General features: G+C 41.5%; 1 protein-coding gene across 2 annotated transcripts in view; it reads right to left on the bottom strand.

Annotated features, from left to right (window-relative positions):
• Nucleotides 1–1852: 1852 nt before the first annotated feature.
• TTC21B (tetratricopeptide repeat domain 21B) overlaps nucleotides 1853–10733 on the bottom strand; it is a 94143-nt gene continuing 85262 nt past the window's right edge. The window contains exon 30 of one of the 2 annotated variants that reach the window (XM_035007858.1): nucleotides 1853–1879. In XM_035007858.1, the coding sequence (XP_034863749.1) occupies nucleotides 1868–1879 (12 nt within the window). In that variant the 3' untranslated portion in view covers nucleotides 1853–1867. Of the gene's footprint in view, nucleotides 1880–4693; nucleotides 5941–10733 lie in introns of those variants that run through there. The other variant, XM_035007857.1, reaches the window with a different exon arrangement.

Here is a 10733-nt window from a genome sequence, read left to right as displayed (position 1 = left end):
TATAGCAACAGCAAAATTTTAGCATAGCTTAAGAGATATGAATAAAACTTCCCAGGCTTTTTTTCTCATTAGAATGCTACTCTCCAGATACATAGAATAAGCCTCATGAATGAAGCTATGCTTAACAGTAGAACTGTAACAGAATTTCAGCGAGCAGCTTTTCATTGGAGGCCCTCTAAAGTTGAGCCTTTCACATGGCCCACAGTGTATAAACTATGACCTACAAACATAAGCCTTTCAAACACTAAATACAATGCCCTGTTCCTAGTAGGTACTTTATAAATAGTAGAGCACCATTTCCCTCTCTTTCCTCCTTAAAATAACCTTAACCAGTAAACATTTCAACCCCATTTTTCTGAATGGAAATTAAAAATAACAATAACCACTTGGCCCTACTTGGTCAGAATGAAAAAAGGTACATCTGCCTACCCAGGCTGATTACAGAAGCTTAGCGGTAAAACTATTTCTGAACTGGTCTGTGTTCTTCCAACTTAGAGGCCTCCCTAAGTATCAGCCACCATCCTGCTTTGCAGGACTGTAATTGCTCGAGTTGAGGAAGGGTTGGGTGGTCTGGGCTGTGCACCATGTCATGCACTGCCAAGTCAATCAAATGGCCATCAGGACAGTGTGAGGACAACTGAATGCCTATGTGAGTAATTCTGAGTCTGTAAGCACAGAGTGTACATAGGAGAACAGCCCTTAAACGGCCTAAAAAGCATAAACTGCAATATGCTGGACTCCCACAGTCACACTCCAATTCAGTAATGTTTTCAATCAGTATTAATGAAAGGTCCTTTTTTCAGGGGCTCACATGTTATTTTCCTGAAAGGAACAAAACATGCTAGAAGACTATCTTCTAATTCCTACCTTTGTTTCTTTAATATTATTAAATCATAATGTACAGTAAACTCTGATGTCATACTGAGACAATACTTCTGTAAATCTAACATTTTTATTACACTCTCAAGTCACAAATATGGTTATATAACAAATTTACATGTAATGCATAGTCCCCAAAGAAAGAACTCCATTCCCTAAAAAAGTGACAAAGCATTTGGGCATATTTCTGAGCAAGAACATTCAAATCAAAATTATCAACAAGTGGAAAGTGACCGTTTTCTATGAAGAAAACTATAGAAAATAATTGAATCAGTTTACCATTTATAGCAAAAATAAAATAATCCATACCTGATGCATTCTGTGATACTTTAGAAACTTTCCAATCATGGCATTTGCAAAAAGAAACATATGTGTATCTAATATTTTTCTTCTGATATACATATAAAGTACAAGAACAATCATGGCAATCAAAAGTTTTATGTAATTTTTAAATTTGATTTAAGAATGTCCAGTGGAAAGCCACTTTTAAAGCATCATATCACAACAATTAAAATATCTACAGTTCATTAAATTTAAAAATATTCTTTTACTTTCCACCTGAAAGGTCAACAATTAATCCATGTTATAATTTATTTTGTAATCTACCTCAATTTAATACTTGCAGGATTAACTTCTCTGCAACTTTTCTTTAATATTCTGGGATTCAAAGTTCTTTCTAAAAGGTTTCTGAAAATATTGGTATCTTTCTTCCCCTTGTATAAGAGGAGTTACTTTTTTTGGAAGGGGGGCAGTTGCTTTAAAAAAAACCACATGAAATGTGAGTGGGCACCCAGTTACACACTGTTTTAGTTTTAAAATGGGAGGGGATGGTGGTGGGAAATACTCACAAAAAGATACCTGTGATGCAGACTCTTCAATTCGTTCATTTTATGTTTTCTTTCTTTTTTTCCTCCTTAATGAAGGAGAGGAAAATAAATCTTTGACATTCCAAGGAAGTGATTCTGAAGTGTAACCTCCATCAGATCATCTAGAAGATCAACTGTCCAACAACATTATATTAAAGGCAGTAAATAAGGTTGTTCCAAAGACCAGACGAAAGCTGGAGCTTCTGTCAATGGCCATGACTGAAGCTCATCACGGTTTGGACACTGCAGCGGAAACCTCAAGCCTTATGCCCTGAGCAACAATGAAGATATTGTACAATCAACTAGGATTACAGTGAAGAAAAACAAAGTGCTTTCAGATCATAAAAGAAATGATTATCACGAGGAAAGAGAAGGGACTGTTGGATTTAAAAGGCAACCAGAGAAAAATAAAAACAAAAGTAAATATAAAACATCAGCACCCTACCCCCGAGGATGTTAAAATCACAAAGAATTTCCAAAGAAAATATAATAAGCTCACAGATGAAAAAGCATTTACACAATCCATCTCAGGATGTACACTTTGCTAAATGATCTGCAAAATAAGAAAAAGAAACTGATTCATTGTAGAGGTGCATTATCTGAAGAGTACACAGTGTCCAGAAATTCTGTTGCCTCTTTCATAAGAATCAGTGTGAGGTTTGCATTAGTAAAGATGGTGAAGTCATTTTATAAGAAGGAGGAGGAGGAGGAGGGGAAGGAGGAGGGGGAGAAGGAGGAGGAGGGGGGAAAAGAAAGCTAGAGAACTAGTATCAAGCCAAGAAGCAAAAGGGAGTGTCAGCAATGTTTATTTCCAAATATGGAGAGGACTTATTGCAATATAATAAAATGCCTCCTTTTTCCTTCAGCTAAGATGGAAAGTTAAAAATCTCCAGTATTCCTGAAAAGAGATGGTTTCTGCACATGATGCACTTTTTAAATACCTTTCAATAGCTACTGTTGAAATTTGGCTCATGAAAAAGTTGCCAGAGGGGAGGGCAAAAGAGGTGAAGAGGAACCGGAGGTACAGGCTTCCAGTTAGGGAATGAAAACGTCATGGAGCTCCAAGTCACAGAGTAGGGAATATTGTCAATGGCATTGTAACAGCGCTGTATGGTGACAGATGGGAGCTATACTTCTAGTGAGCATGGAATAGACTTGTCCAACCACTATGTCGGACACCTGAAGCTATTATAACATTGCGTGTCAACTATTCTTCAGTATAAAAAAAAAGGTAAAAAAAAAAAAAAAGCTGCAGTTACATTTTTCATGAGGCAAATGACACTAGGCACACCAGTTAGTTGTGCAATGTCTTGCCACTGTTTTGTTTCAGGAACACTTGTGTCAAAATTTGTAACAGTGTTTCTTGTCCTCTTATGTCCCAATACACCTGATGTGAATGTTATTCTCCTATCAGTGACAGGCATCACTGCAGTAATCATGAATCCTTTCAGAGAAGATGATGTTGAGTGTTAAAACGCTTCTCTAGTGGGAAGCTGAGAAGGGGCCACAGCTTTAAATACCTTGTTCAGGAGCTTCTGATAGGACCCCCAGGGGGTGTAAATCTCTTCCCCTTTTGAGAATCACTAATCTTCTCAAAGGTTTATAAACTCCTTTCCCCCTTAAGAATAACTGATCTTTGAATGAAGATAAAGAATTTATAGATTTTTTTTCTCCATGCCAAGTTAGCAAGCTTCCAAAACATGGTGTATATATGCTGGATTCACCAAGGTGATTCAGTAACTCACATTTGGTAGGGCTTGCACTTTGAGATATATATAATTTTTTTTTTCCCTTGTAGCAATGAAAGATTTATACCTATCCATCACTTTATTGTGATCACCAGCAGAGGAAAGTTGTCTGGGGTTAAGGGTGTAGACAGGCCATGGGATAGAATGAAGTTTCACTTTGGCTTATCTGCTCAGCAATTCTTACCAAAGCTAATAAACCATAGATCAAAGTCATATGTTTACAGTAATATTAATGGCAACCTCAGTTTTAAGTAAATTATCTGGGCCTTTCATTCAGATGTGTGGATCTTAGGAAGATGAAGGAGGTCAGACAAGCCTTGGCCGTGACAACATTCACTAGGATGACTAGCAACTGACACAATTAGCTTTAGTAGCCACGTAAGTCTTTAAGTGCTTAATGACTATTTTTCTATCCCAATGACTGAAAAACTATATAAAAAAGTAATCTCCTTATACATAGGCATTGCATCCCACCAGTGGATTCTGTAGTAGGCACCGTCTTCCTCTTCGGGATCAAAGCATTCCTTCCCCCAGCTGCCAGGATGTTGGCTGCTGGTGGCTCACAGCTAAGCCCTTTTTTAGGAATTATCCTTGGCCAAAGATTATACCCCTTACTGGAGTGGGGGGAGGGATAGCCTGCGTACAATGCAGGGCCAAGAGGAAGGTGGAGCAAGTGAGGAATGGGCCTTGCCACAAAACTCAGTAATCAAGCGAAATAGTATCTTCATGCGCTATTTTTAAAAACAAAAAATATGAAGAATCCACGATGATCAAATATGACAATTTTAAATAAAGACAGCATCGGTAAGAACTAATTTCTCTTTTGGCCTCAGGCTCCAATATGGGTCCACACAGCACTCCTACTGATCCCATCTTTTTTTTTTTTTAAGATTTTATTTATTTATTTATTTGAGAGAGAGAGAGAGAGAGAAACAGCATGAGAGGAGATAGGGTCAGAGGGAGAAGCAGGCTCCCCGCTGAGCCGGGAGCCCGATGTGGGACTCGATCCCAGGACTCCGGGATCATGACCTGAGCCGAAGGCAGTCGCTTAACCAACTGAGCCACCCAGGCGCCCCCTACTGACCCCATCTTTATTTAATATGGTTCAATATTTTGTTCTTTGTGGATGTTGTATTAATTTAGATTTCTAGAAATAGTGCATTAAAATATTTATCTTGGTTACTGAGTTTTTTGGCACCCCTAAATTTTATCCTTGAGCAGAGCGCCTCCCTTACCTCACCCTAGTCCTAACCCTGGCAGGTGGTACCATTGCTTGGCTCATTTGCCCTATGGAGGGACAATGCTGAAGGGCCATCCCAGCAACAGAATCCCTGTGGGACCGGCTGAAGCCTTTCTTGTGACTTCATTGAAGTCCAATCCTATTTCTCTCATTCCCTTCCCAGTGTTATTCCGAAGAACACCCTTACGGGCAAGTCTCTGTCTCTGTGTGTTTCCCCTAAAACGTCCCCATAGAAGAGAGGTGAAAATCAAAACTCAGAGAAGCTGTGGGACTTGCCCAGGTTCTCCGAGCTCCTGAGTGGTGGAGATGAGAACCCAGATATGTCTAACTTGAAGCCAGGGCTACTCTTGGTAACACCCATAGACTAAGACCAGAATTTAGGACTACAGTCAAATAAGCCAAAGGTCAAACCCAGATCCCAACAATCCCCATGCATTTACCTGATAGTGAACTGGAAATCAGGCTGATTTCCAGGAAGTAAGCCTCTGCTTATGTCAGACCCTGCAGCATACAGAATAATGCCTGCCCCACCCCACAACAAAGATATCTACCTCCTAATCCCTAGAACCTAGGAATATGTTAACTGACATGGGAAAATGGATTTTTCATCTGTCATTAAGTTAAGGATCTCGAGATGGGCAGATTATACTGCATTTCCAGGTGGCCCAATATAAGCACAAGGGGCCTTTTAGGGAAAGAGTTGTGATGATGGAAGCAGAGGTCAGAGGGGTGTGACCATGAGCCAAAGAATGCGGGCATCCTCTAGAATCTGGAAAAGTCAAGGAACAGATTCTCCCCTAGAGCCTCCAAAAGAAACACAGTTCTCCTTGACCTTGATTTTAGCCCCATAAGAGCCATTTGGACTTCTGACCTCCAGCAGTATGAGAAAATACGTTCATGCTCTTTCAAGCCACTCCGTTTGTGGTAATTTGTTACAGCAGCAACACGAAAGGAAAACAGATCCCAAAGGTGGCATCTTTGCCCTCACATCATGGCCCTGCTCACCACACTCAGAGGTGGAATGCATCCCTAACAGAAATCAGACAGAACCAGCAGTGGAATTTAACAAATGACTTCTCAGTCGTGTTATATAGAAAAAAATTTTTTTTCAAGAACTTGGATATGTGAAAGGATTGATGATCTTGTTCTGGCTCCAGATGGTCATGTTCTCCTAATGACAGATGGAAGTCAGGACAGGCGGGCTCCTCTACATGGAAGAGAGAAATGATTAATATAAGAAGGCCAGCAAGATCCAAGATCTCTTTAAAGCAAGCTTCTTTCTTTTCAGATTCTTCATTAATTCTCTTTGAACTGTGAATATTATATTCCTAATATTTTACAATGGAACAAACTACTCTTGTTTTTCTTCTCTCTCTTTGCTGCACTTGAAGAGTTTAGAGTTTAAGCTTCTGCACTGAAACAACAACAAACATTTTTGTTGTTCTTGCTGATCAGATCTGGGGTCTGATGTGCCATCAATTTTATTATAAAAAAGCTGAATATTGGGGTGCCTGGGTGGCTCAGTTGGTTACACCTCTGCCTTCAGCTCAGGTCATGATCTCAGGGTCCTGGGATGGAGCCCTGCATGGGGCTCCCAGCTCAGCGGGAAGCCTGCTTCTCCCTCTCCCACTCCCTCTGCTTGTGTTCCCTCTTTCGCTGTGTCTCTCTCTGTCAGATAAATAAATAAAATCTTAAAAAAAATTTAAAAAGCTGAATATTAAAGAGGTTTTTGTTTGTTTTTTAAGACTCATTAGAAGAAAGGGACAAAAGAAGCCAAAACAGGAGAATTTGGGGCACCAAGAAAATATCTTGAACAGAAACAGAAAACAGTAGGGCTTCACTACAGGTAGGAAAGGGGTCCTGTCATGGGGACAGACAAGAAGAGAGAGGAAAGTACCAGTACCATGTGTATGTAAATCAGGGGTGGGACGGGGAGGAAAAGGGGCAAGGGGAGGCGGTTATACCTAAGCAGATGGGACCTGGAGCAGTCTCGCCATCAGTCTTGCGTCAAGTGTGTCCCCACGAGATGTAGTACCACGAGCGACCTCATAGGAGCAGTCCTCGCTGGTGAGTGTTAGCTTTCAGCCAAGTGAGCATCTCCTGCCTCTGCAGCCCCCCTTGGCTTTACTAACTTGCCTTCCGCTTCAGCTGAAGATTTCGCTCCATCAGCTAGCATCTTGCTGGCGGCCACCCTGAAGAAATGATGCAGATCCATTTCCTTAAATTTTGCTTGGTTTCTGCCTAACTGGGTCTTACCTCACATTGCCTCAGGACATAATGTGAGCCCAAGAGAGGTGGGCTGGAGTCCTGGAGACTTAATGGGATAGCACAGCAAAAAATCCTTGGGAGCTAAATGGAATCAGCTTAATTTGTTACCCCCTCCCCCAGTACGTCTTTCACATGAGATGGGATAATGTTTAATGGTCTCCTTTTACACGATAATAGATTAACGTGTAAATATAAGGGCCATCCTGCACAGAAGGAATATGCAGGTCAAAGGTCTTGTTATAGATCAACATGGTCTTTGAAATAGCTTACTCATCAGTATGAAGGAGCACTGGTTATTATGGTTGTTTTTCCCCTGCTGTGGAAAAGCATCGGCCTGGACAGTTATGGAGTCACTGAGACTCTCAGCAAGGTAGGCCCCCTGCACTCCTAGTTAGCACTGAAGTGGTGCAGAGCTTGGTAGGTCCTCGGCTGGGTTTTTTAGACATCTGGTAGAAAGCAACCAGATGAAAGAATTATGATTTTGAACAAATAATTTACCATGTTAAAAATTAGTTTATCAGTGAAACTTGAGGACTTTTTCCCATTATTTAACTGAAGTGTGTGCTTTTTTATGTAGATGGTCAGCTATGCTAGTGTCCGAATGACTTTTAAAAAAATATACTGTATTAAATACTATGGAGGGAGATGCGCAAAAAGATCAGAGGGCTGCCTGCCCAGAACTTTCTGAGCCAAAGAGGGAGACTTGGGTAGCCTGTTTCACTGGGCGACCTCTCTCGTGGCCAGAATGGGAGAGAGATGGGACCAAGGGGCTGTATGTCCGTCCCTGCATGTGGCTAAATGTGGACGACGGGAGCAGGGAAATGTCCCTGAGAAATGGAGAAGAGCACGTCTGCTCTGTTTGACGTTCTCTTGCCTGGCGCAGAAGATGTCTTCAGTGAGCATTTGTTGAATGTCTTGAATTAGTAAACGGCTGGATGGAAGGATGAATACAGACATGCAGAAAACAGCAGAGGAAAAGGGGTAGAGTCCTGCCCACATTCCAATTCGTGGTTCCAGTTCCTTCCCGCCTCCTAGCTCCAGTGCTGACCTTCATAGCCCTCCATGAGGTCCTAAGAACCTCATGTGTAACTTGGGCCATTCTGTGTTGGTTTCTGTTACTTGCAAATTGTAATCACTAATGATAATGGGGAGTTTGGAGTCTCCTTTGAGACAAACATAAAAAAAAAATCTGTAAGACTTATTCTCCTTATATATGTGTATATTTATATGACTGTATGTGTGTGCATGTGTGTGTATATATAGTATCATGTACATATATAGAGCTCCAAATGAGCTGGATCAATTAATCAGTGTCCCTGAGCTCTCTTCCTTATATGTAAAATGAAGGGATTAGACTAAATGATCTGAATTTTTAAGAGGTAATGCTTTCTAGGAATTATGCTAATGATTTGTATAGAAGATATAATGTTGCCAGAAAACAGTGCCCAAGAGAGGTACTTGGGAAATTCTTACACTTTCCATGTTGTGTCGTTGCTGAAAACAGTTTGGCGGCTCTTTTGGAAGTGCATTCGGAGGTGGTTGCCCACTATTTGAACTCCCTCCACTGAGGCAGACCTCCAGTTTGATGAAAGGGTGACTGAGGGTGTTGGCAACACCAGTTTGGGCAGAAAGCAAAATCTGGCTGTACAATAGCAGTTTTCCCATGACCTGGCCCTGGAGGCAGACCCCAGGGCGAGCCGTGTCATAGGGATGGAGTATCCGTGACAATGACAAACCAAATTGGAATGTCTGGAGGCGGGAAGGGGGATAACCTGCAGGCGTCACTCACACGTGGCTGCCCTCTTTCCGGCTGGGGCCTCGGGATCCCTCTCACGTTGAGCATGATGCTGGGTCCATACCGTGTGTTCAATAAGTGCCGGGTGATTGACGGAGCCAGATTCATAGCGACAGCCAGGTCGCTTTACATAGATTTTCTTACTTCACACTGTCAACAGTCTCCTTTTTAGGCCCATTTCAAATGTTAGGAAAGAGACGTCAGGGACTTAAGCAACTTGTCCCAAATCCCACCACTAGCAAGCGGCAGAGGACTGAAGCCAGGCTGTCTGACTCCAGAGCCCGCTATGGTCTCCTGCTTCCCCCTTCTCGGCCATAATTGGAGGCAAGCGAGAATGGCACAAGGCATTTTACCCTCTACCTGATTTAACTAGCAATCATGAAGACTCTCCATTAAATAATATTGATCTGAGCCATAATGTTCTCCTGAACAGCATCGTCTGCCTAGAAAATAAAGTTAGGGGATCATAAATGGTTCCAAACATTGCCCGTCAATATTTTCACAATGTGAAAATAACATGCATTTCTAGCTGTTATTTTTATTTTCCGAATGTCTGAAAGGGCAGCGTATCTTCTAGAATACTCTTCTCTACGTGTCTCTGCTGCCCATGTGGGCTTACACTGGCATTGCGTTATCGTCCCCTCCTTCTCTTATGTGCCTTCAGTTAGGGCAATTCTGCCACCCACTGAAGTTCAGTTCTAAAAAGCAAATAGCTTTGGCAAAACAGCACAGAGGGGTTAGTTATTTTTTTTTCAAGTTAGTGTGGAGAAAAGGGAATAGAACAGGTTCTTCCCAGCTGCCTGATTTCTAGTCAGCAAGCTGCACGAATCCCTAGTTGAACACATTTCAGCCATCCTGTGCCTAAGGAGAAAACCACCACTCTTGCCTGCGTCGCTATGGTAACTGATGCTCAGCAGGCAGTTTCATTTAACGTAACTGGCTTTTAGAACTTGAGGGGAAAGTATGCTTTCATGTAAGAGAAAGGGAAAGGCGAGTGGTTTAATTAACGTGTCTCGATTTAACATAGGGATACAGGTCACTTCCACTGTTTGACCATAGCGTGTGTAGCTCTGTTTTATATCTGTACCAGATCTAAGGCATCAAAGGATGGAATATTGCTCTCATCATGTGTGAAGTGTACAAAGTGGGCAGAAAAGCAGAGACGGGTTGTGTTGGACCCTTTGCGAAAGGTTTTTCACTTTATAAAACCATCTCGGCTTGAGAGTGTATAGAAGAATTGCTTCCTCTTCTCGCATCCACAAAGGAGGCCTGAGAGATGGGTTGCTAGGCAACCTCACACCGAAGACTGGGGCTCTTTGAAATTAACATAGCTGACCTCCCCGTCAGCTCTGCAGCTCTGCTATTCAAAACCATTTTGTGAGGCCGTAGGATGCAATAAAATAGCTATAAAATGTAAATACAAAAATAAAGACTAAGGGAAATACATCTAACTTTTTCCAGCAAAGACCAGGATTCTCTCAATGAAAAAGGCAACAGTACGAAAGGGCAGGTTGAGGGGAAAATGGTGTTAGTGGCTAGAAATCTAGAAACTTGTATTTTGAGTAATCTAGGAAGCAAAATCTCCTATGTTTAGAGATGTTTATAACTGCCACATAAACTATCATAGCAAAGGGTCTGAAAATACGTGAGGGCAAACACAAATCAGTTTATGATAATAAGATCTGCTACATATTTTTAACAAAACGCTCAACTCTCAGTCCTCAGAACGTGATGTTTTGCTTAAGCTCCAGAGTCTCCTATTCTCCTTCCTGCCACTACATCATTAATATGACACTGGTTAGTGTGGGAAGGGATGGCATTTATTTTCCAAGTAGATGAATATTTGGAGGGAGATTGCAAAGCTGGTTTATGGAGCAAAGCATACACTCTTGTCAGCAATAAATTATTTAGTTTGATTTTTAAAATACCTCATACCA

The sequence above is a fragment of the Mirounga leonina genome, unplaced genomic scaffold, assembly GCF_011800145.1.
Source record: "Mirounga leonina isolate KUSES-001 unplaced genomic scaffold, KU_Mleo_1.0 Mir_151, whole genome shotgun sequence".
NCBI classification, from domain to species: Eukaryota; Metazoa; Chordata; class Mammalia; order Carnivora; family Phocidae; genus Mirounga; species Mirounga leonina.
Note: the sequence above shows the minus strand (reverse complement) of the source record. Positions and strands in the feature narration are given on the sequence as shown.